The sequence below is a fragment of the Rhinoraja longicauda genome, chromosome 2, assembly GCF_053455715.1.
Source record: "Rhinoraja longicauda isolate Sanriku21f chromosome 2, sRhiLon1.1, whole genome shotgun sequence".
Classification (NCBI taxonomy): Eukaryota; Metazoa; Chordata; class Chondrichthyes; order Rajiformes; family Arhynchobatidae; genus Rhinoraja; species Rhinoraja longicauda.
This window is the reverse complement of record NC_135954.1, coordinates 12,733,118-12,759,508: the sequence shown is the minus strand read 5'-3', so window position 1 is coordinate 12,759,508 and position 26,391 is coordinate 12,733,118. Positions and strand designations below refer to the sequence as shown.

The 26,391-nt window shown below is 40.2% G+C and overlaps 1 protein-coding gene across 2 annotated transcripts in view; it reads right to left on the bottom strand.

The window, feature by feature from the left end:
• The window catches only part of anln (anillin, actin binding protein), a 61,806-nt gene that overhangs the window by 14,616 nt on the left and 20,799 nt on the right, over positions 1 to 26,391 (bottom strand). The window contains exons 5-19 of one of the 2 annotated variants that reach the window (XM_078427201.1): positions 25,811 to 26,021; positions 23,388 to 23,581; positions 21,144 to 21,245; positions 18,878 to 19,061; positions 15,811 to 15,942; positions 14,091 to 14,228; positions 11,596 to 11,816; positions 9,255 to 9,373; positions 8,963 to 9,107; positions 8,547 to 8,682; positions 7,060 to 7,248; positions 4,581 to 4,704; positions 4,051 to 4,099; positions 3,677 to 3,733; positions 2,838 to 2,906 (exon numbers count right to left, since the gene is read on the bottom strand). In XM_078427201.1, coding sequence (XP_078283327.1) covers positions 2,838 to 2,906; positions 3,677 to 3,733; positions 4,051 to 4,099; positions 4,581 to 4,704; positions 7,060 to 7,248; positions 8,547 to 8,682; positions 8,963 to 9,107; positions 9,255 to 9,373; positions 11,596 to 11,816; positions 14,091 to 14,228; positions 15,811 to 15,942; positions 18,878 to 19,061; positions 21,144 to 21,245; positions 23,388 to 23,581; positions 25,811 to 26,021 — 2,070 coding nt within the window. The remainder of the gene's footprint in view (positions 1 to 2,837; positions 2,907 to 3,676; positions 3,734 to 4,050; positions 4,100 to 4,580; positions 4,705 to 7,059; positions 7,249 to 8,546; positions 8,683 to 8,962; positions 9,108 to 9,254; positions 9,374 to 11,595; positions 11,817 to 14,090; positions 14,229 to 15,810; positions 15,943 to 18,877; positions 19,062 to 21,143; positions 21,246 to 23,387; positions 23,582 to 25,810; positions 26,022 to 26,391) is intronic. The other variant, XM_078427192.1, reaches the window with a different exon arrangement.

Sequence of the window (26,391 nt, the reverse complement as noted above, 5' to 3'; positions counted from 1 at the left end):
GATTCTAAGGGGAGTAAGAGGCACCCGTGGCTGACAAGGGAAGTCAAGGACAGCATAAAAATAAAAGAGAATAAGTATAACATAGCAAAGAAGAGCGGGAAGCCAGAGGATTGGGACTCTTTTAAAGAGTAACAGAAGAAAACTAAAAAGGCAATACGGGGAGAAAAGGTGAGGTACGAAGGTAAGCTGGCCAATAATATAAAGGAGGATAGTAAAAGCTTCTTTAGGTATGTGAAGAGGAAAAAATACTAAGGCAAATGTGAGTCCCTTGAAGACAGAAGCAGGGGAATTTATTACAGGGAACAAGGAAATGGCAGACGAGTTGAACCAGTCCTTTGGATCTGTCTTCACTAAGGAAGATACAAACAATCTCCCAGATGTTCTAGTGGCCAGAGATCCTAGGGTGACGGAGGAACTGAAGGAAATTCACATTAGGCAAGAAATGGTGTTGGGTAGACTGATGGGACTGAAGGCTGATAAATCCCCAGGGCCTGGTGGTCTGCATCCCAGGGTACTTAAGGAGGTGGCTCTAGAAATCATGGACGCATTGGTGATCATTTTCCAATGTTCTATAGATTCAGGATCAGTTCCTGTGGATTGGAGGGTAGCTAACATTATCCCACTTTTTAAGAAAGGAGGGAGAGAAAACAGGAAATTATAGACCAGTTAGTTTGACATCGGTGGTGGGGAAGATGCTGGAGTCAATTATAAAAGACGAAATTGCAGAGCATTTGGATAGCAGTAACAGGATCATTCCGAGTCAGCATGGATTTATGAAGGGGAAATCATGCTTGACTAATCTTCTGGAATTCTTTGAGGATGTAACTAGGAAAATAGACAGGGGAGAGCCGGTGGATGTGGTATACCTTGACTTTCAGAACGCCTTCGACAAGGATTAGTGTGCAAAATTAGAGCACATGGTATTGGGGGTAGGGTACTGACATGGATAGAAAATTGGTTGGCAGACAGAAAGCAAAGAGTGGGGATAAATGGGTCCCTTTCAGAATGGCAGGCAGTGACTAGTGGGGTACCACAAGGCTCCGTGCTGGGACCGCTGCTATGTACAATATACATTAATGACTTGGATGAAGGGATTAAAAGTAACATTAGCAAATTTGCAGATGACACAAAGCTGGGTGGCAGTGTGAACTGTGAGGAAGATGCTATGAGGTTGCAGGGTGACTTGGACTGTCTGTGTGAGTGAGCGGATGCATGGCAGATGCAGTTTAATGTGGATAAGTGTGAGGTTATCCACTTTGGTGGTAAGAATAGGAAGGCAGATTATTATCTGAATGATGTCAAGTTAGGAAAAGGGGACGTACAACGAGATCTGGGTGTCCTGGTGCATCAGTCACTGAAAGGAAGCATGCAGGTACAGCGGGCAGTGAAGAAAGCCAATGGAATGTTGTCCTTCATAACAAGAGGAGTTGAGTATAGGAGCAAAGAGGTCCTTCTGCAGTTGTACAGGGCCCTAGTGAGACCGCACCTGGAGTACTGTGTGCAGTTTTGTTCTCCAAATTTGAAAAGGATATTCTTGCTATTGAGGGCGTGCAGCGTAGATTTACTAGGTTAATTCCCGGAATGCCGGGACTGTCGTATGTTGAAAGATTGGAGCGACTAGGCTTGTATACACTGGAATTTAGAAGGATGAGAGGGGATCTTATTGAAACATACAAGATTATTAAGGAGTTGGACATGTTAGAGGCAGGAAACATGTTCCCAATGTTGGGGGAGTCCAGAACCAGGGGCCACAGTTTAAGAATAAGGGGTAGGCCATTTAGAACAGAGATGAGGAAAAACTTTTTCAGTTAGAGAGTTGGAAATCTGTGGAATTCTCTGCCTCAGAAGGCAGTGGAGGCCAGTTGTCTGAATGCTTTCAAGAGAGAGCTAGATAGAGCTCTTAAGGATAGCGGAGTCAGGGGGTATGGGGAGAAGGCAGGAACGGGGTACTGATTGAGAATGATCAGCCATGATCATATTGAATGGTGGTGCTGGTTCGAAGGGCCTACTCCTGCACCTATTGTCTATACCAGGAGCATTGTCTGGAGAGTTCAGAAGTGAAAAAGTCAGATGTTCAGATGAGCAGTGGAATGACTATAGCAATCAATACAACAAATTTAAGGCTACGGGTCTTATGCAACAAATATAGGCCTCCACTGACAGCTATCAACGGCGACATAATTAGAAACACAGCATAGACATAGATTGAAGATTGGGTTCAGGAATGATCATTTGGAATTGTGGTTCTTTATTAAATATTAGTCGATTACACACAAGAAATAATGGCAATTACAGAATCTGTGTGTAAATTCTGTCTTTCTCACTCAGGCGATCTAAACATGTGTTCAATACCCTCACTTGTATGTAATTGTAGTGGAAGGCAATCAAGAGCAAAGATATTTCTTCCATTTTTTCACATCTTTCCCAGGATACCCAGTGATGTTTGCAGTGTCCCACAAATACCACCAATTGATACCAGAAAGTTAAAAATCAAACACGCGATGAGCAAAACAGTGCCACCCTATTGAGAAACAGCAAGAGGTTCATAAGGCTTTTGCCAGTCAGTTTTCATATACTTTTTTTAACATTCAAAGGTAGCCTTCACTTTCACTTGCCTAAAGTTCACTTTCTGATACATTTCAAACACATTTGCAGTTTATCTGAAGAACCCTATAAAGAAGTGCTGCGTGAATTCCACCCATTCATTTCACGTGACTTGCAAAACTAAAACTCTGAAACATTTTCACCTGAAGGCCTGTCAGAAATTGAGTACATCAAGTTGGGGTTTTGTTATTGAAGTGTAAGCAGAACTTTGTTATATTGTGTTATAATCATACCAAACAACAAATCAGTTCTCGAAAGTAATGAAATACTCCCAGATGAAATGCAGATGTTTTGCATAGAAACTATAAAAGAAAATATATTTAGCTGGCTTATTCTAGGCAGATTTTTAAAAGACTAAAACAGTTTCAGACACTACAAAACAATGTTTCAGACACTTTCCAAAACAATGCAAATGTTTAAATGGAACAGACAATACAAAGAAAAATTGATTTATTCACAAAATGCTGGAGTAACTCAGCAGGTCGGGCAGCTTCTTCAGAAGAAGGGTCTCGACCGGAAACGTCACCCATTCCTTCTCTCCCGAGATGCTGCCCGACCTGCTGAGTTACTCCAGCATTATGTACCTGATTTGTACCAGCATCTGCAGTTATTTTCTTATAATACAAAGAAAAATTCAGGTTAGACTATATCAACCATAAAAATGTAGAAACTTGAATATATTGCAAGAAAAATTAAAATATGCTGTAGCAGCTCAAAACAATTATTATTTCCTAGCCTCTCTTTTTAATTTGTGTTGCAACAACAAATTGTCCAAAATGAAGACTAACCAACTTAAGATATAGTATTGTTATATGCGAGATAAATTTCATGGAATGGTGGGAAAAGCAAAGAAGCTCCAATATTTTTCAAGGCCCAAATCTCAACTCTTTCAAGCAAAATTTAGCTTCTCACTTTCTAGCAAATTCCTAGATGCAATTTGAAGTCAAAATTTTCTCTTCCATGAATTTCACTGGGCAATTTTATGTACATCCTACCTGATCACCCTGCATTATAGCCACTGAAAATGTATTAAAAGAAATAGAAACAATTTCATGCAAAACCTTTCCATTACCTTAGATTTGTTAGGTTTCTTTTTCTTTTCTGCAATGCCACTCTCCCGGTGCAATGCCTAAATAAAAACACCAGTCAGAAAAATTGCAAAAGGTTTGATCCTTTGAGAATTATTACAGGTGACCTCTGCATTACTGCCATCTGGTTCGCAGAAATCCGCTCATACAGAATCTATAAATCAATACCCACAACCCAATAATTTGAGATTTGAAGTCTCATTTTTTTTACACACGTGCAGATAATGTGACTTCGGGTTATGGAAAATGGCAACAGGGGCCTTTACTAAGTACACAACTCCACCCTGTCCCGCTGAGTTACTCCAGATTTGTGTCTATCCACCCTATAATGCAGGGGGTTGCCTTATCATAGACTTACCATACAATAAACCTCTATCTCAATTTCAAAATCATTTGAGACATCTTGCCTAAAATAAAAATAGAACAAATTTAAAGCACATTCATTCCCATAAAAAAGAAATTAACTTTTGCAAAGATTCAACAAGTGAGAATAAAGCACTTTCTTCAAAACAGAGAACTTTAACTTACAGTATGATCTTGAATGAAAAGTTAAAAGCCCATTTATTTGCTTGCTTTCAGATCCCTAATCGTGTGAACCAGCAGTCAGAATTTTTAAAAATCCTAACTAAACCACAGGATTATAGCATAAAAATTAGGCTTTTTTATAGTTCACAAATAAACTAATTGAAAGCTATAAGAGTGGCATTGCTCCTTTGATTGCAGGAAAGCACAACTTTAAACTGGTCATTTTATTGAGTTGCATGACACCTTTGCTCAGCTGACCCAATAACTTGAATACAAACCAATTTATAACCCCAAGCTAAAAAAGAGTTTTAGTTAGATTTTGAAAAGCAAGTTGAAACCATTTTTGTCATGTTTGTTACTTACAGAGTGAACTTTGTGGGAAAACTAATAGCGTCGCCACTGAGAGCATTTTGGATGGAGGCCAATGGTGTAGCCACTATATTTAACGCTCCTGCTTTAATTAGCATGAAAAAATAGTTGGTAACATCTGAAAGAGATTGATAAGAGATATGTTAAAAATCTACCTGCTGATATATATATTTTAAACCATGCTCACTATTCAACTGAAAGAATGAATATCCAGTATTTTCCAAGGATGTACATATTTAACTAGTACCAGTTCATCTAAATGATTAAAACAAATTTAAAATAAATGTTAAAACTCCAAAACTTATTTTACCTTGTAATCCATTAACTGCTGATATTCAAGTTAAGTTTTAGTTTATTGACATAGTGATATTCATGTTGTACATAGAATTTGCACAATTGTTTAAAAACTGCATATGTATGTTTGCGTTTGTGTATATATATATATATATATATATATATATATATATGTATATATATAGATGAGATAAAGTTTGTGAATTAATTGATGAATAGCAGAGAAGTGGTAGGAATAAATAAGTGTATACTTTCTCCTACTCCTTTTCGAACATGTAAGATTTAATTTGTGTTGTTTATGAGAATTTATTCATTGAGTTGTGTATAGGTTTATCGTTCATTTTATTGTTATATTGTTTTTATCTTTTTCTGTTTTACATGTTCGAAATAAAATATAAACAAAGTATAAAGCAATATAATTTATTGGTTTCACTAACTTACAGTTGCACATTCATTACTTAATTCATAATATTCTTAAGATTATATACCAGCCAAATTCCATTTTGTAGTTATGATGCCTTTGAATCGCAAAACAGTGATTCAGAAACTGACCTACACTGTTAAAAGAATGCAAAAGGGTGGCACAGTTCACCAACAACTGTTGTAGCCTTAGTACTACCACTGCAAAAGTCGATAACACTCAATGACAATCGATCATGTTTTGTGCCCTCTTTGAATGAGGACAAAGCATGAGTGGCAGCAGGAGTGGATCCAAGGAGACAGAGTGGGAGAAGAGATGGGGAGCAGGATTTACACCCATCAGGAAGAGAATGGATGAATTAGATTCAAGATTCAATTTAACTATCACATGCACCAATTAAGGTACAGTGAAATTTGAGTTACCATACAGCCATACTAAGTAAAAAGCAACAAGACACACAGCCACATAAAATAAAATTTAACATAAACATCCACCACAGCGGATTCCACATTCCTCACTGTGATGGAAGTTAATAAAGTTCAATCATCTTCCTCTTTGTTCATCCACGGTCGGGGCTGTTGAACCATCCGCAGTTGCCGCTGCCGACTGTCCACGGCCCTCGCATCTGGTTAATCGAAACTCCGGCGTCGGGACGGATTGAAACACTCTCCGCAGCATGGAACTCCCAAGTTGGCCTCTTCTTACCAGAGACTGCGGGCTTCATGGTGTTAAGGTCCACAGGCCTCGACTCGGCCTGTTGAAGCGCCGGGCCGGTCTCCAGGAAAGGCCACCAACTCCTCGATGTTAGGCCGTAGTGGGGACGGAGATACGATACGGAGCAAAAATCGCATCTCCGTCGAGGTAAGAGATTGAAAAAAAGTTTCCCCCAATTTCCTTCCCCCACATAAAAAATCAAGAAACACTAAAACATACTTTAACGCATACTTAAAATAATAAAAAAACAGTAGAAAGGACAGAGACTGTTGGCGAGGCAGCCAGTGTTGGTGGCACCACCCGGGGACATTCATTGTGACTTTGTACACAACAGGTCAGGTGTTAACCAGTGGAGTTCCACAGGAATCTGCACTGGGACCTCTGCTGTTTATATACAAACGACTTTGACGTAAACGGTGTTGCACTTCGGGAGGTCAAATGCAAGGGGAAATTGTGCAATTAATGGAAAGGCTCGAGAGCATTGTTGTATCAAGTGATCTTGGGGTCCACGCCCATAACTCCCTGAAAGTGACAAAACAAGTAGATAGAGTGGCAAAGAAGGTATATGATGTGGTATGCATACTTTCATTGGTCGAAGCATTGAGTGAGGAAGTCATGATGGAGGAGGCAGATAAAATAGTGGCATTTAAGAGATTTATGGATGGGCACATGGATGTGCAAGGAACTGAAGGATATGGATTATGTGCAGGCAGATAAGGGTTGGGCTTGGAATCATGTTCAGCACAGACAGTCGGCCAAATGGCTTGTTCCTGTGCTGTACAGTTCTATCTTCTATAAGAGGGGAATGTGTCCAAATTTCTATATTTTAAACATACCACAAATTTAACCTGTTAGTGTAATGGAATTTGAATAAGAGCAGAGAACACCAAATCGCAGTTATTAATATTTATGATCCTAATTCAATTTTCTTGAGGCATGGGTCTAAGCGTCTTTGAGTATATGAAAAGCGCTATATAAATGTAATGTATTATTATTATTAACAGCAAACTGCAAGTTCCAAGTTAACATGAAAATTAGTCCTACCCGTTTTCTGAGCTGTTGAACAGATGAAATCTGCCTTTAAAGGAAGTCGGATATCTGAAAGTGCAAAACAGCCTCTAGATGGAGCAAATTCACCAGCTGATTTTGCTGCATGGCCGCCTCTCTTATGGACAGGTACTTCTTCACCCTTTAATTTGTTTATTTCAGCAAGAAGTGCCAATCTCTTTTCACCTATGTAAAATGAAGCAAAATAGACAAATTAAAGAAACCAATTTTTCTGCACATCAGAGAAGAAAAAAAGAATAACCCCAGGCAAAAATCACATTATTTGAAAAAGCATGATGAAAGTTAGAATGATTCACAAAGTGACAATTGATCACGATCATCTAAATGCAGGCTATCCCCATGATAAAGAGTTGCTGCGTTCTTAGAAATTGTGATTTTCTGTAGTGCAAAACTATTTTCCATTGAATCATATACAAGTGGAGATGCATTCCTATGGGATGAGTACCACAGCTTTTGGTTCACAGCAGAGGCCACTGAAGAGATTTGCATTGGAAACTGACAAGTAGTCAGTTATGTCGCCTGCGGCTGTGTTTGAAGATACAAGCGGCTGCAGATTCTCATCATCTTCCAGCCTTTAGTTTGAATGGAAGCACACACTTTTTAATGCATATCAAATATAGGTAACATAGTTTAATGAATACTTAATAAGTGGTTGTTTAGGTATACAAACAGGGTGGCACGGTAATAGTTACTGCCTTACAGCACCAGAGACCCAGGCTCGATCCCGACTACAGGTGCTGTGTGTACAGAGTTTGTACGTTCTCCCTGTGACCTGGTGTGTAGGATAGCGTTAGTGTGCGGGGATCGCTGGTCGGCGCGGACTTGCTGGACTGAAGGGCCTATTTCCGCGCTGTATCTCTAAACTAAAACTAAACTGTACTTAAATTTCATAGTCCTGTTTTAGACATTTTACAGGTAAATAAAATGATAAACTACTAAAAATAAACTGTTTGGAAACTGAACGAACTGCGCAAAAAGCCAATGGTATTATTGAAGCATATATCATGAGTTAAAAACAACATTCACAAAAATCTGTTGTTTCTTTTGCATTTTGTGCTAATTTATTTAATTCCCTCCACCCCACACACAAATTCCATAAGAACAAATTTTATTCCACATCTTGGATTTTCTGGTAATGATTTGTGATTTCTGTTAGGTTGAGTTTCCATAATCCAAATGGCCGCAACAAAGGGATTGTTTGTACTTACTATATAAAAAACACAATTTGCTGTTATTTGAATGCCCAATGCATTTATAACTACTAGTGAATTCAGGCAGATTGATTTGAATTATATATATATTGAAAATTTTCCTAACAGCAGATTCAATAAAGCATGACTGCTCACACATTTTCTGGTTAAAATCTGCTCAAGCCTTTCCAGAGGCCATGATATGTCAACTTTGTATTTAAGAAAATTGTATATTCTGAAATGATACTTAATCTTTTGTGTTGCGTTTCTTACTGGCAATCAGTAGCAGCCTCTCAGCTTCAGCCTCCTGCTGAGATCCTTTCCCATGATCTTCATCTGTACAGCAGTTTAAAGCCTGGCTTGCCTGGTGGATAACACTTTGCTGGATATTTATTTCATTGTTCAGATTCTTGGAATAATAAAGTGAAACAAATTAACATACAAGAAAAAGATTATTAAATTGAAGGATTTTACCGCCCATATCGACAGAAAATGTCACCTCAAAGAACACAAACGAAACTGCAACTCGCAACATAAAACCAAGTTCTGTGTCTGATCAATACAGCAAACTCCAGTTATTTTCTTTCCACTGAATTTTAATGATGTTATTTCAAAATTCATAACCTGAGAGGCATTTAGGCCGATGTAGTGTCCATCATGGTATAGTCTTCTTGCAATTAAGACATTACCTTCATCTTCTGTTTTATGCTAATTGAACTTGGCGTTGCATTAATTTTCTCAAGTCTTTGCGAAACATCCTCTTTACGGACAATGACTTGTTTCACTGAAGGACGCTCAATATTTTTAATTCTTTGCGATCTGTAGGCATCAATACTGGACAAAGAGGTTGGTGGTCGAGAAGACAAATTAAAAAAGAAAATTACAACAAAATTAATTAAAACTCAAAATACACTCTATTTTTGTATTCTTCTATTTAATCAGATAGCACCCCAGATTACAATAATAAAAGCTTTGTTATACCTGTATAACAATTTGTGTTCATCAGTTGAAGATCCTACATTGTCAGCCGACTCTGATCTGGTTATGGATTTTAGCTGGCATTTGCCCTCCTTAGTACTGCTTGAAGGCTTATCATTCCCCTGTGTAGCAAAACACATTGAAGTATGTGTGGAATTAAGTTTCCGTATAAAGAAAGCAAAATCTGGCAATTGATGCCCTCAGTAACTTGCATTTTATTAAAATTGAATCCCGCCAAAATGGTCCTTTTTAAAATATGCTAAACAAAAATGCAATTGTTGAATTCAAAGCAATTATTACATTTTACTTCAAAAACAATTTCTCCTGAAAATATACAATTGTGAACCTTCCGCATGACAGAACACAAAATATTAATAAAGTGTAGGGAATGAAATAGATCTTTGACAAGAACATATTTCATTTGTCATTAAATTTTTAACAGTTTATACAGATTGGGAAAAGCTATTGACGTTACCAAAGTGGCCATTGAAGTCCAAATATGTTGTGAATACAGAAAAAAAAAAGTTGCAAACAAGATTCTATACAGAACAAAACCTGACAAGAAGGGAATTGAGGGAGAGAGAGAGCAAAAGAAAGGTGGCTTTCCTGAGGCATCGTGTATTGTAGATGCCCTCCAAGGCTGGTAGCTGTGTTCCGATAGTCTTCTGAGCTCTATGGACTACCCGCTGAAGAGCTCTCCTCTCTGCCTCCGTGCAGCTAATTTGCAAGTACACTCTGGATCCTATGTAATCCAACTTTCCAAACTATCTATAATGCAGGAGCTTGTCAAATTGTTTAAATTCATGTTGACACAGAGCTAACTATCTGTGCAACTGTCCCTAAACAATCCCTGCCCATCCATATGTTGGTAGCTCCTGTCCTTCAGAAACCCCTCCAGTAAATCTCCCACCACTGATGTTGGGCTCACCAGCCTATAGTTTCCTGGCTAATGCCTGATTTTCACAACAACACGTTACAAGGAGGAATTCAAGAAACAAAAAAAGGTCAGATGTGCTTGCTTTAAGATAGAGTCTAGCACCAATTGTGCCAAGCCTTGGGGCAGACATTACACTGACCATAGCTGCCATTTGCAGTGCAGCCACATTGATTCCAATGGAAGATAGACACAAAATGCTGGAGTAACGCAACGGGACAGGCAGCATCTCTGGAGAGAAGGAATGGGTAACGTTTGGGTTGAGTTGCCATTCTGCACTGAAAAGCTAAATGCTTTATTTTTTAAGATTATTCAAAATCAAAAAACCATTAAGCCAGTTCCTCGGGGTGCATGGTTTCATGAAAAATATATGGGTGAGGCTGATAACATTTGGTCCCACAGGGCCACCAGAAATAAGGGGTGTCACAAAAAAATGGGCAAGGGTAATTTATTATACTACTGTGTAACGCGAAAAATGTGAAGTAAAAGTGCGTTTGGGAGTAGATAGGACCAAATCAATTCCCAAATATTTTTATTTCAGTTTTGCAGATTTTGCTCATTTTGGCTCTGCAAAATCTGCTAGTGTCTCGCACTCCCAAAGTTCCAAAGATAAGTGTTTTACTTCATTGTTTGCACTATTCACCTTCTTTCTTTATGGAAGACTACAAATGCATTGGAAGCAGTTCGATGCTTAAAAGAATAAGGCTGTCTTGTGAAGGACAGCTGGATAAGCTTTCCTTTTATCCACTGGAGTTACAGGCAACTTCATCTCATACATGGAGTTTTTTTTTGTGCCGTTAAATATTTTTAAAGCCTTTAAATAAGAGAATAAAGCCTTTAAATATTTTTATGGTAAGAATTCGACTCTTGATAAGCAGGGAGGTGATAGGCTAGTGAGGGTGGGATGGAATTTAGAGTTGAAGTTACAAACAAATCAGCCATGAACTTATTGAATGCCTGAGCAGGCTTGAGGGGCTGAGTGACCTATTTCTGCTCATAGAGAGCAAGCACTAAATCACACGTGATTTAATGGCAGTTTCCTTGCTACTTAAAATAATGCCTTAAAAAAAAAAAAAGTTCAAAAAAACAAGACCCAATTTGATTTTACACCTGATTGCAGCATTTCTTCAAATGGCTTTAGGTAAAATTCCATGTTCAAAATGTTTTGGTACTTTACATGTTACAAGCATTTTAGTGGAAAATAGAATTGTCACATCGGTGCATTTCTCCTCTGTAGAAGAAAATAAAAGTGAGGCAATGGATGATGCTTAAGCAATACAGAGTGCTTCTAGTGCTCTGCATCGATTTATGCTCCAATTTCTAGCATATCAATTGCTACTTGAGCATACAAATTCACCAGGAGGAAAATAAATGCACAAATGCTCAGTACTCTCCAAAATTAAATCCCACCTTTTGATTTGTGACTGCATCAACGGTTTCTTCCATTGGCGTGCACGCCATTTTCTCATTCATCTCATCATCTTCCTCTTCTTCTTTCTCCTCCTCCTCCTCTTCCTCCAGGACATCGAACAGTTCATCAATGATGGCAGAACAGTTAATTTCATCCTCATCGTCATCATCGTAATCATCATCAACGCTCATCTCAATCTCATGTACCATTTCAAATTTATCTGCCAGAAAAACATTGAGATTAACTATTTAAGCACCACTTAGTTTATAAACACCCAAAACAATCATAATGGAAATAATTTCACACATTACTGCTAGATGCAGACTAAAGATCCGGCTGTCAAATTCTTCAGTGACTTAAAGTAATTTTGTCCTCATTATAGTTTCAAATGGAGCTGCCAATGGAATGTCGGACTGGGGAGTGATGCATGTTATGAATATGCTTTAATGTTACAATTTGTAGACAGGAAATGTTTCCAGTCCTACATATTTGAGTAAATTTAAATCTAATTTTAAAGATATACTAATGGTTGACCAACCTGCTCTGCTACCAACTTCACAACTCAGATCATCTTCCCTTAGCATGAACACAATGTAGCATAAGCGGTTACAATGTTGTGTATGAAAAATGTCGTGTATGAAAATTCCTAATACATGGTTTTTCATAAGTGTCTATGGGACATAGATATAATCTTCAACATTGCAGATTGCTCTGTTCCTTCCTTTCAAAAGTAAGTGCTGTTCTTCCTCAGCTGATGATTCAAAGCTGATGTTAATCTGCAGATTTTTTAAACTCATTTCCAAATGATTGCATATATCTAGAATCAAGGACGACAAATTCCAGACCATTCTGTCCCAAATATATTGAGTCGGTCATCCCGCTCATGTGGCAGAGATTCTAATAGGAAGAGAGTGAGATATTAGCAATAACTGAAATGAAGGAGTACTTAGGGTAAAAATGGTGTTCCTTGGTTAAAAGTCTGATGTCTTGTTCAATAATGATGGTTCATCTAGCTGTATTCTTATATTTTGATACATGGCAGATTTATATAATGGCAACCAGGTTGCTGAAGGTCTTGAGTCAGAGGCCAGACTTGCTGAGGATAGCAAGCTTAATTTCCAGAAGAGCAGCAATGAACTAGATGGCTTCCAAAAACAAAAAAGCAGTTATATAATTGTCCTACAAGTGATGAAAAAACAAGGAACCACAGATGCTGGTTTACCAAGGAGACAAAATGCTGGAGTAACTAAGCGGGTCAGGCAGCATCCATGGAGAATATAGATAGGTGACATTTTTGGGTCAGGGCCCTTCTGATTGATTGCAGAAGAGGTGGTGGGGGGAAGATAAGGCTAGAAGAGTGGAGGGGCAGGACAAGGCATGGCAGGTGAACACAAACATGGGGCGGGGGGGGATTGATGGGCAGATGGTTGGACAAAGGTAAGAAATGAACACACAAAAGGTGCAAGGCAAAAAGATTAGAAAGTTGCAAATTGTGAAACTAAAGGATTGACGAGGTGCAATCTCTCTTCTATTCCAGTCTTGAAAAAGAGCCCCAACTCAAAATTACATCTGTCCATTTCCCGCCACAGGTGCTGCCAGATCCACTGAGTTCCTCCATCAATTAGATGTTGCAACTGTACAATTCACTGTTGAGACCACACTTGAAATATTGCATGCAGTTTTGGTCGTCCAGCTAAAGGATATCATTCAGCTGGAAAGGATGCAGAAAAGATTCACAACAATGTTACCAGAAATGGAGGGCTTGAGTTATAAGGAGGGGCTGGCACTTTTTCCACTGGAGTGAGGGAGATTGAGTGGTGGCCAAATTGAGGTAGTTAAAATCAAGAGGGGCAGAGATAAGGTGGATAAGGTAATCTGAAGAAGGGTCTCGACCCAAAATGTCACCCATTCCTTCAATCCAGAGATGCTGCCTGTCCCGCTGAGTTACTCCAGCATTTTGCGTTGATCTTAGGAAGGGCAATGTTTTCACACAAGGGGCGACCAAAGGATATTGTAAAGGAAGGTAGAATTACAATGTTTAAATGACATTTGGACAGGTATATGGACAGAAAGGTTTAGAGATACAAAGGTCAAGTTACAGGCAAATGGGACTAGCTTACCTTGGTTGGCATGAGTGATTCGGGCCAAAGGCCCTATATCTGTGATATATAACTCATGGTTTTACGACCGTCAAATTGCCCTTCTGCCTTTATAAATGTAATTCCTTCATTGCAGCTGAAGGTCTCAACAATTCACAAAGCTGGCTTATGGGTCAAGTTGTAAATGGACATTAGATGATTAGATGCCGGCTTTGCCTGTAACATTCACATCCCAAAAACATACAACTTTTTGCAGGATTTCTAAAAACAAATTGTGGGAAAATCGGGAACCAGTACCAACAGCTCACAAACTTTGGAAGAATTAAGTTTCCCCCAAATAATTATATTTTCAAAGATCTTCAAACTATTGCTACAAACAGCAAAAGGCATCTTACCTGAACTTCCACCATCGCCCTTTTCTGTTTTACATATACTGACATCCAGCTGCTCAGGAACAGCAGACACCCTTTTGAAGGGGCTAAATTTAGCAGGATTACTAGCAACCTTCCTCACATTTAGCTCTTTGGATGTAACTATAAGATTGAAAAAAACAAATGTGTTAAAATCCAAATGACCCATCCACCCACCCACCCATCCATCCAACTAAAACTCTCTGTCCGTGAGTATGTGTGTTTGTGCAAAGCATAACTTTTATGGTTCGCACAGCCAAAACGGTACACTGTAGCGCCACCATTTTTGCACCACCTTACTCACCATTATCCTGAGCATAATATGTAACAACTCTCATTCAAATTGAACCTACATTTTTAAAGCTAGAGATTTTAAAGTTTAAAAAGTCACTTTCTAAGCCATTTCCTGAAACTCCTCAGCGTATGACGCCACAATGCTCCATGCTTCCGTTGTATACACTGGAATTTAGAAGGATGAGAGGAGATCTTATCGAAACGTATAAGATTATTATGGGGTTGGACACGTTAGAGGCAGAAAACATGTTCCCAATGTTGGGGTAGTCCAGAACAAGGGGCCACAGTTTAAGAGTAAGGGGTAGGCCATTTAGAACAGAGATGAGGAAAAACTTTTTCAGTTAGAGAGTTGGAAATCTGTGGAATTCTCTGCCTCAGAAGGCAGTGGAGGCCAGTTGTCTGAATGCTTTCAAGAGAGAGCTAGATAGAGCTCTTAAGGATAGCGGAGTCAGGGGGTATGGGGAGAAGGCAGGAACGGGGTACTGATTGAGAATGATCAGCCATGATCACATTGAATGGTGGTGCTGGTTCGAAGGGCCTACTCCTGCACCTATTGTCTATACCAGGAGCATTGTCTGGAGAGTTCAGAAGTGAAAAAGTCAGATGTTCAGATGAGCAGTGGAATGACTATAGCAATCAATACAACAAATTTAAGGCTACGGGTCTCATGCAACAAATATAGGCCTCCACTGACAGCTATCAACGGCGACATAATTAGAAACACAGCATAGACATAGATTGAAGATTGGGTTCAGGAATGATCATTTGGAATTGTGATTCTTAAAGAGAGTTGTGAATCTGTGGAATTCTCTGCCTCAGAAGGCAGTGGAGGCCAATTCTCTGAATGCATTCAAGAGAGAGCTAGATAAAGCTCTTAAGGATAGCGGAGTCAGGGGGTATGGGGAGAAGGCAGGAACAGGGTACTGATTGAGAATGATCAGCCATGATCACATTGAATGGCGGTGCTGGCTCGAAGGGCCGAATGGCCTCCTCCTGCACCTATTGTCTATTGTTCCACTTCATTTGCTCTTCACTCACCAAATGGGACTAGCTTATCTTGGTTGGCATGGGCAATTTGGGCCAAACGCCCTTATTCTATGATACATTACTTGTATGATTATATGACCTTTGTTACTCTTCTGACTTGAAAATATATCATTCCATCATTGCTGCTGGATGAATCTAAATTCTGTAATGCCCTCTTCAACAAAACTGTGCGAGTAACTTTGCCAGAAGATCCTCAACAATTCAAAGGTGGCATGCATCCAGTTATAAATGGACATTAGGTGTTGGTTGGCTTTGGATGAAATGTTCACAACTAAAAAAATCTACTGAAATCTGAAAAAAAGGCAGGTAAATTATGACTTCAAAGATCTTCTAACTATTGTCACGAACAGAAATAGCTTCCTACCTCTATTTCTTTCAGCATTTCCTTTGCCACCAGTGAGATCCAGCTGCTCAGAAACAGCAAACAGCTTTTTGAAAGGGCTTAATTTGGCAGAATTACTAGTAATATTCCTCACATGTTGCCCTTTGGAAGTAACTATAAGAGTGAAAACATACGTTAAAATCCAAATAATGACAAAATCACAAGCAATTTGTAATATTTTAAACCCAAGTTATTTTGTTGATTCTGCAAAAGTGCTCCACCACAACTCTCTGGCTTCTATTAGTAAACCAGTTTTAAATGCATATTGTCAAGTCAATCATAAGATCATAAGTGTGTAAGATGGAAGTGCAGATGCTGGTTTAAACCGAAGACAGACACAAAAAGCTGGAGTAACTCAGCAGGACAGGCAGCATCTCTGGAGAGAAGGAATGGGTGACTTTTCGAGTTGAGACCCTTCTTCAGATCATAATTGATAGTAGAATTAGGCCATTCGGCCCATCAAGTCTACTCTGCCATTCAATCGTGGCTGATCTACCTCTCCCTCCTAACCCCATTCTCCTGCTTTCTCCCCATAACATCTGACACCTTAGAATCTATCTAACTCTGCCTTAAATATATCCACTGACTTTGCTTCTCAATGTTCTGGATCTGTCTGCTAGGAGAGTTTATCAAATTCAATATCAAAACCCCTGTAGATAACATTCACTGCCTTATCCTCATCTATCGGCTTTGTCACTTCCTCAAAATACTCAGTAAGACACGACCTGCCATGTACAAAGCCATGCTGACTGTCCCAAATAGGAGTAAATCCTATCCTGAAGAATCCTTTCCAGTAGCTTCCCTAACACTGACACGTGGCTCAGAGGTCTACAATTCGTTGGATTCTATGCCTAAAGATATAAAGATCTTCATCAAGACTTTGGTAATCTCCACTTGCCTCTTAATAAACTGCGATAAATCCAATTAGGTCCTGCTCTTCAAGTGTCTCAACACTACCACCTTCTTGATTTAAAACTGCCCTCGCAAATTAGTTTTCTCCCCACTGTCCTCCACGTCCTTCTCCTTGCTGAATGCAAATGCCAAATACTCATTTCGCACCCGAGCTTCATCTACCAACTCCAAGCACAAATTCCGTCCTTTATCGAGTGGTACTACCTTCTCCATAGTTACCCTTTTTTTCCCTCCAATGTACGTATAAAAGCATGGCATTTTCATTAATACGACTCACCAAAGCCATTTCATGAGCCCTTTTGGGCCTTCTTATCGCCTGCTTAAGTTATTTTCTATTTGCTTTATATTCCTCAAAAGCCTGACCTGATTTAATCTTTTTAAACCTTACATACACTTACTTTTAGGGCAAATTTACAACCTCTTTGGTCATCCAAGCTTCCCTTACCTTGACATCCTTATCCCCCCCTGGAACATGCCAGTCCTGAACTTTGATCAGCTGACCTTTGATCAAATTTATTCTCCCTAGTTCCTGCTGGTAATGTTGTTATCTGTCTTACACCAATTGAGTACCTTCCCCATATTCAGATTTATCCCTATTCAAAATGATCTTAAAACTTATGGTCTAGTCAATGGTTTCTTCTAAAACAAAAAATTTCAATGGAAAATCTATTTTGTTTTCATCTTTACAAAATAAGGAGAGTTCAAGATTATTCATCCTAATCATACCATAGTACGTAGACCACCATTTAACCTTAAATGCACAAATCTCCCCAAAAATGGCCAGGACGTTAAGTGATCCGTGTGAGTTTGAGACAGTCAATCTAGGGAGACAGAGGAACTGAAAGAAATTTGCATTAAGCGCGAAATAGTATTGGGTAGACTGATGGGACTGAAGGTTGATAAATCCCCAGGGCCTGATGGTTTGCATCCCAGGGTACTCAGGGAGGTGGCTCTAGAAATAGTGGACGCATTGGTGATCATTTTCCAATGTTCAATAGATTCAGGATCAGTTCTTGTGGATTGGAGGGTAGCTAATGTTATCCCACTTTTCAAGAAAGGAGCGAGTGAGAAAATAGGGAATTATAGACCAGTTAGCCCGACATCGGTGGTGGGGAAGATGCTGGAGTCAATTATTGAAGTAATAACGGCGCATTTGAATAGCAGTAAAAGGATTGGTCCAAGTCAGCATGGATTTATGAAGGGGAAATCCTGTTTGACTAATCTTCTGGAATTTTTTGAGGATGTGACAAGTAAAATAGATGAAGGAGAGCAAGTGGATGTAGTGCATCTGGATTTTCAGAAAGCCTTTGATAAGGTCCCACACAGGAGATTAATGGGCAAAATTAGAGCAAAATTGGGGTTAGGGTATTGACATGGATAGAGAATTGGTTGGCAGACAGGAAACAGAGTAGGAATAAATGGGTCACTGTCAGAATGGCAGGTAGTGGCCAGTGGAATGCCGCAAGGCTCGGTGCTGGGGCCGCAACTATGTACAATATATTAATGATTTGGATGATGGGGTTAAAAGTAACACTAGCAAATTTGCAGATAACACAAAGCTGGGTGGCAGTGTGAACTGCGAAGAGGATGCTAGGTTGTTGTAGGGTGACAACTTTTTCACCCAGAGTTGTGAATTTGTGGAATTCTCTGCCATGGAAAGGCAGTAGAGGCCAATTCACTGGATGAATTTAAAAGCGAGTTAGATAGAGCTCTAGGGGCTAGTGGAATCAAGGGAAATGGGGAGAAGGCAGTCACGGGTTACTGATTGTGGATGATCAGCCATGATCACAAAGAATGGCCAAATGGCTCCTCCTGCATCTATTTTCTATGTTTCTATGTAAACATGTAGAAACAAGGATCTGCAAATGCTGGTTCACAAAGAAAGACAAAGTGCTGGAGAAACTCAGCAGGACAGGCAGCAATGCAGGAGAACATGGACAGGTATTGTCAGGTTGTGTCTGAAAATTCACTAATCCATGTTCTCTGGAGATGCTACCTGACCCACTGAGTTACTCCAGCACTTTGAACCAGTGGAAACAGTTAAGATTTGACAAAACTGGATGAATGGATAAAAATAGGATAAACAAAAAGGAACTATGCAGTTAAACAAGTGATTTATTTTAATTAAATTTTGTACCTGTGGATTCTGCGCTGGATATTTTCGCAGATGAAGGCTCATGCACCCTTGTTAATGCAGACTTCACTGGCGACATTGTGTTTGGTTCTGATGATTGCAGTGCATGCTGCGGAGTATTCATCTGGGTTTGATGAACTTCTGCACTCCGCTGCTCAGTGAATTTAGGGAGAGGTTCACTAGAATCCTATTTTAAAATTAAAAAGGTGCGATTAACACCGTTGTACATTCTCATTTACAAATGGAACATGAGAAATAACAATTATAATTTTACATCAACTGACATATACACAATTTCTCACAACCAAGATCAATACTGTAAAAAATTGCAATGTCCCACACGATTGTAATATAACATGCGCATCATAATCACAATACTGCAGGTGGCATTAATATAGTTGAGGCATCTTGGTCAGCAAGAGCAAGTTGAGCCAAAGGGTCTGTTTTAGTGCTGAAAGACGATAATATAGCACACCTCAAGTATTTGATAAGGAGAATATCAGGTTAAGGAGAACATCAGGGCAGTAGTCCGAGATGACATTACTGAAGGGCGTAGAGCTAAGAAATACAAAGAGTATGATCACCGTGTATATATAAGCCCCCAAAAAGGCAACAAGAATTAGAAGAATTAATATGGCAGGAGATTGTAGGCAGCCGCAAGACTTATAGGGTTGTCATTGTGGGGGATTTTAACTTTCCCAATAGTGCATCATGCTATGCACCATAGAAAGCATACTATTGGGTTGCATTATTTTAGTTTTGATCAGCTCTACCCAAGAAATTTTAGAGTTGTAGCTGTAGCCCAGTCCATCACCGAGACTAGGCCCCCCACCATTGACTCCATCAACTCTTCACGCTGCCTCAGAAAAGCAGCCGATATGATCAAACACTTGCTCCATATTGGTCAGTCCTTCATTCCCTGCTCCCACACCACAGAAGCTTTATAGCACATACCACCAGTCTCAGGAACAGCTTCTTCCCCAATGTTATCAGGCATTTGAATGGCCCTTCCGGATAGGGTACCGTCTGATTCACTCCTACCCCATTGTGAACATTGGACTTTGTCTATGGAACTATCTTCTGCTCTATGGCAGTTCCAGTCTAGATTTAGGTTTATTATTGTCACATGAATTGAGGTACAGTGATAAGATGGGTTTTGCATGCTATCCAAACAGACCAGGTATATTAAACACAATATCATCAAATTGCTATGTTCTGCTCTCTGCATCTTCCAGTTTGCTCTATCTATTGTACTTGAGTTTGATTTGATTGCATGGGACTGCCATGGTGCCAAGGGTTTAGGGCGAGTGGAATTGATGCAATGTTCCCATTAGAGTGGAAGGAAATGTCGGTGGGTTTAAGGAACCCTAGATGTTGAGGGAAATTGAGGCTCTCACAAGGAAAAATGAGACATTGGTCAGGTATAGGCAGATCAGATCAACTGCATCCACGGAGGAGTGCAGGGAATTAAGGAGCATGCTTCAGGAGGAAATCAGAAGAGCAAAAATGGGACTAAGATAGCACTAGCAGATAAGATTAATGAGAATGGAAAGAGATTTTATAAGCATGTTAAGGGAAAGTGGGCAACTAGAGAGGGAATGGAGCCCCGCAGACACCAAAGTGATCTTCTACATTGGGAGTTGCATGAGATGGGCAAGGCCCTCAATGAATCTCTTTCGTCTGTTATGATACTTGGACAATTATTGAAGATGTCTTGAGGACACTATTATAGTTGAGGTGGTGCTGGACATCCCAAGCCACATCTGATCAAAGATAGACACAAAATGCTGGAGTAACTCAGCGGGTCAGACAGAATCTCTAGAGAAAATGGATAGGTGATGTTTTGGGTTGGGACCCTCGATTTAGAATGATTGCAGTAGGGACACCCACCTCTGTCACAGGGAACCTCCTTGCAAGACCAGGCCTGATTTGTCCTTGTTTTCGCTTCAAGTCGTCGTCGTCCCCCCCCCCCCCCCCCCCAACACTACAATCAGCCTGAAGATCGTTTCCAACCCGAAACATCATCTATCCATTTTCTCCAGAGATGCTGCCTGACCCGCTGAGTTACTACAGAATTTTGTGTCTATCTTTCGTATAAACAAGTATCTGCAATTAAGATTTAATCCCATTCAATATGATGAATTCAAATTTGTACCTTGTTCAAATTAAAATGGGGGCTATAAAATTAATATTTATTTCCTGGCACAGTCAAGCATCAATAGCATCCCTCATTACAGTTCAGGTTTTAAGAGAAGTGTCACATACACACCTCAGGCAGAGTGGAAGTACAATTTTCTCTTTTCTTATCAACACTCCACAAGTTGCTTCTCTGAATCCGATTGCGAATAGTTGCCAGCTCTTTTTCCCGTTCCTGAAACAACAGCAAAATCATAGCAAGGGACTATTTCAGCTTGAAAAAAAAAATCTATTCAATATGCTGTAGATTGAATTCAAAATAATAGTTTGGTACACTAAGAAAAGCACAATGTTAATTTGGCAGCCAGAATTTGTGAAACATAACTCAGACGAGTTAACAAAATTTTTATTTGAGAAAGGCACATCTCAAAATACCATAATAGACAATTGGTGCAGGAGTAGGCCATTCAGCCCCATGAGCCAGCACCGCCATTCACCATGATCATGGCTGATCATGCACAATCAGTACCCCTTCCCTGCCTTCTCCCCATACCCCCTGACTCCACTATCATTAAGAGTTCTATCTAACTCTCTCTTGAAAGCATCCAGAGAATTGGCCTCCATTGCCTTCTGAGGCAGAGAATTCCACAGCTTCACAACTCTCTGAGTGAAGAAGTTCTTCCTCATCTCCGTTCTAAATGGCCTACCCCTTATTCTTAAACTGTGGCCCTTGGTTCGGGACCCCCCCAAAACCGGGAACATGTTTCCTGCCTCTAGCGTAATAAAGTAATCTTGCACCTTAAAATACCCATTTATATTTGCAAGTCCACAACCTGAATTGAAAGTTAAGAAAAGCAGCATCGTTCTTCCAATTAAAATGTTGGCCGTTGTGGGCAAGTTGGACCGAAGGGCCTGTTTCCACACTGTATCGTTCTATGACTCAAAGATAAAATTCTATCTTTGTTAGAGTACTACATTAAGCAGATCCCAAATAGAAACAAAACCACTAAAATAGCTTGTTTCAAATATCGTTTGAATAATATCTGCAAAAATAAAAACATTCAACAAAGGTTTGAAATTTAGAGATACAGCACGGAAGTACCCTTGGCCCACCGAATCCGTGCTGACCAGCGATCCCCACACACTAGCACTACCCTTCACTCACTAGGGACAATTTACAATTTTACCAAGCCAATTTGCCCACAAACTTGTACGTCTTTGGAGTATGGGAGGAAACTGGAGCTCCCGGACAAAACCCTCTCAGGTCACGGCAAGAACATACAAACTCCATACACACAGCACCCTTGGTCAGGATCGATCCAGGTCTTTGGCATTGGTAATAAATACCATTTGGATGGAATATAATGATACTGCTTTAATTTGCACATTATGATAAAAATAAAGGTTCAAAATTTAGGTCTGAGTCAATAAGCAGCAATCACTCCATGTATCTATATACTAAAACTCTCATTTGTTTGTTTATTTGTGATCGAACTACAGCCAAAACGGTACACGATAGCTTGACAATTTTAGGCCCAACTTACTCACCGTCATTGCTTTACTAGTAAAGCAAGTAGTATTATTGAAATTGATGTTATATTTTTTAAGTTATTCCCATTTTAAAGTTTAAATCTATCTCCTAGGGAGGGAGGGGGAGGAAGGGAGAGGAAGGGAGGGAGTAGGAGAGGGTGCTGCACCAATGCAGGAAAGGTTTGGGCCCAACAGCTCCACTTGGTCTAGTAATACAATATAGATGAACTGCCCAGAATGGAGTTTCATAAATATATAATACCTCCAAGCTTAGACATCAGGCAGCTATGAAGCTTACTGCAAACAGGAGATGGCCACTGTAAACTCTGCAACATGGGAGAATTGAACTTTCCAAAGCAAAGCAAGGTCAGGACAAAGCAATTTACTATGAGACAGTTCACATACCAATTTCTTGGGTTAAATTTCCACTTCCCATTTAAACACAATCAATTGGAGCAGAAAAATAAAGTTGCCCTGGCGGGTAACATGTTAATCTGGTTACATCAACGCCCTGTTTTCATTCAGATAAATACAAAATATCCCATGAAACCATTTCCAAGAAGAGCAGGGAACCATTCTGGCCAATATTTATTTCCCAATCAATCCTAAACCAAATTAACTACTGAATTTACATTGCAGCTTAATTAAACAGGATCAGTGAGGAATGATCATACAGTTAAAGTACTTTAGTCTTATGAAATGATGCAATGTAATAAATGGGGCTTCAAATATGCCACCTTTTTCTCCACTCCATTCCTCCACCCATTCCAAGATCAAACATAGGCTGAGACATTGTGCTCTCTTTCTAGGGCCTAAATGAATCCTGGAATTAAGTTCAAATCCACACCTGTTTAAATTGCTGAGTTAGATGTGCTGTAGCGGAAGGCTCCTGTTGTTTAAATAGCCGCTCCTGTATTGCTTTTGTGCTGGGTGTGACATTGAGGGTTCTTTGTCCAGGAGTAGATGGAGCAGGACTCGACACACTGTGTTGTTGGCAACGCTCACCAAAACATTCTAGGAAAGATTTGACTCCCGGACCACCTATAATATATTAGGAATTTAAAAGTGGAACGTTTTAGTTTAAAAAAACAACAGCAGGTGAAAGGTGCATTAATACATGTAATATTCCAAATAGCTTCAACTAATTTTGAACAGAAAAAAAAATCACCAACAATAACAGTAAAAAAATCTGGATGCACAGAATACATATGCTCATAAACGGTTGATCACACCTGGAATCCTTGATATTGAACCTTCAGTTAACTGTCCATTAACTGAAAGTATTCTATCTTTCTTGCTGCATTCCCCAATATTTCTAAGAGTACAAGAGTAGGCAGCCCCGCAGGCCTGCTCTGCCATTCAATATGATCACGGTTGATCTGCCCCAGGCCTCATCTGTAGCAGTTTCCCATGCCCCTCAACTTGTACATCTTTCAAAACTATTTAGCCATCTCCTCTTTAAATACTCAGAATAATATCTACAACTCTCTGGGGGATGCATTACCCTCTTGCATGAAATTTCTGCACACCTTAATTTTAGATCCTCATCCCAAATCTTGTATCAATGTCTCCCATTTAAGATTCTCGCTCTTGTAGAAATATCTTGACAGCTATCCTGCCACTATGTTTTAATGAGATCACCCCTCATTCTCCTAAACTCCAAAATATAATAATAATAATAATAATAATATATTTATTTTATATAGCGCCTTATCACATGCTCAAAGCGCTTTACAAATACATTTAACATAGAGACAAACAGACAAACTATCCTGACGGAAAAGCGGCGAATACTCAACGCCAGCGTCCTCTCACGTCAGGGTCCGGCAGCAGACATCAAAAAGCACAAGACACACAGATACAATTTTTTACACAAAACAGCCATCACAGTGATTGCTCCAGGCATACCCTCACTGTGATGGAAGGCAAAGTCTTATCTCCTCCTCATTCTTCTCCCGTGGTGCCACGAGGCAGTCGAGGCTCCCAACCCCTTGAAGCCCCCACCGGGCGATGTAAAGTCCCAGGGCCGAGCCACGCAGGGCGATGAAAGTCCTGAGCCCCCACCGGGCGATGTAAAGTGCCGCGGCCGAGCCACGCAGGGCGATGAGAGTCCTGAGCCCCCACCGGGCGATGTAAAGTGCTGCGGCCGAGCCACGCAGGGCGATGAAGGGCCTGCGGGCGGGTTGATCGTACCTCGCGTTTCGGGGCGGTCGAAGCTGCTACGGCTGGAGCTCCCAAACACCGGTCACCAGCCAGGGACCTGCGAGCTCCTGATGTTGCGGTCTGCAGGGCCCACGGCCGAAGCCTCCGAGATGGTAAGTCCAGTCCCTGCGACCGGAGTCTTCGAGGTCGATCCCAGCTGGAGGCCGCCGACTCCACGATGTTAGGCCGTAGCGCGAACGGAGATACGACACGGTAAAGGTCGCATCTCCGTTGAGGAGGAGATTGAAAAAAAGGTTTCCCCCAACCCCCCCCCCACATACACAGAATTAAAAATAAAACAAAACGTACATTTAAGAACGACAATGACAAAAAAACACCAAAAAAAACGGAGAGACTGCCGGTGAGCCGCAGCTGCAGAACACAGCCTCTTGATAGGACACCCCTCTCATCCCAGAAATGAGCCTAATTAACCTGATTTAGGCTGCCACCAATGCCAGTAGCTCAGAGAATACTTTCTGCCAGAGAACCAGGTTCAATCCAAACCTGTATGGAGTCTGCACAATATCCCTGTAACTGTGTGGGTTTTCTACAGGTAATCCACACACATTCCAAAGATGTGCAAGTTGGTTAGCTGTGTGGTGATTGTAAATTGTCATATATATATATCAGCAGAAACTGGGGGAGTCAATGAAAATGTGGAGGGGGGAAATGGGATTAATGTAACTGGGTGGTTGATAACTTGGTAGGCTGATGGGCGCCAGATTCTGTGCTGCATCACTCTACCACTCTACTCCAGAAATGGCCGCGCCAACACCATGTGAAGATGTAGTAATATTTCCCATTTCAACATTTGACAGAGGTAAGGCACTATCCTGTACTCTACAGATTACATGTGATCTCCAATCTCTAGCAGCACAACTTCCAATACAGTCAGGCAATTTCAACTCGAACATCTGATATGGGAAAAGATTGTAGAGTGAAGGAAATAATTCAACTCGAAAGCCAGTTATCAAATCTGCAAATGTTAATGCAAAAGTTAAAATAGTGTTCATTGGCCTGACAAATGGTCCTGTGAGTCACATTCTAAGGTTTTGGAAAACAACTTACCTGGAGTGGGCAGATTGCCCCCAGGCTGAACCTGAACAGAGGAGTCTTTTTTTGGTTGATCTCTAAACACGATTTGACGCTGGGAAATTGTCACCTTTGCTGCTAATGGTTGGTCCTGGGCTCCTTTGGTTGATGGCAACTTAATCGCTTCAACTTTCTTTGAGGTGGGTGGGATCACCTTTGTTAAATGGACATCAGGCTGAACAGTCTCCTAACAAAATAAATTAACCTGAATAATTAGGGTAGCAGATTAACGAATGTGAAAATCTTACATTAAGAGCTGGAGATTTTACTCGAATTTCAATACATTTAAAATGTCAGGAAATGTTGGGCATTGATTGTACTTAAAAAAATGTTTAAACTTAAACTATACCAACATCTCCAGCGATTATATATTTTCACCACACTCAAGACTATATTAATGGTGATTTACCAGTCACCATGTAACCTGGATGAAGTTCCAGATTGGATGTCATTGGACTTTGATTAGAAAGCTACAAGTGCTCCATTTCCTTGTGAACACAAAATCCCAGTCAATTGTTTCCTGTCAAAAAGTACAGGAGGAAATTCAGTGAAGATAA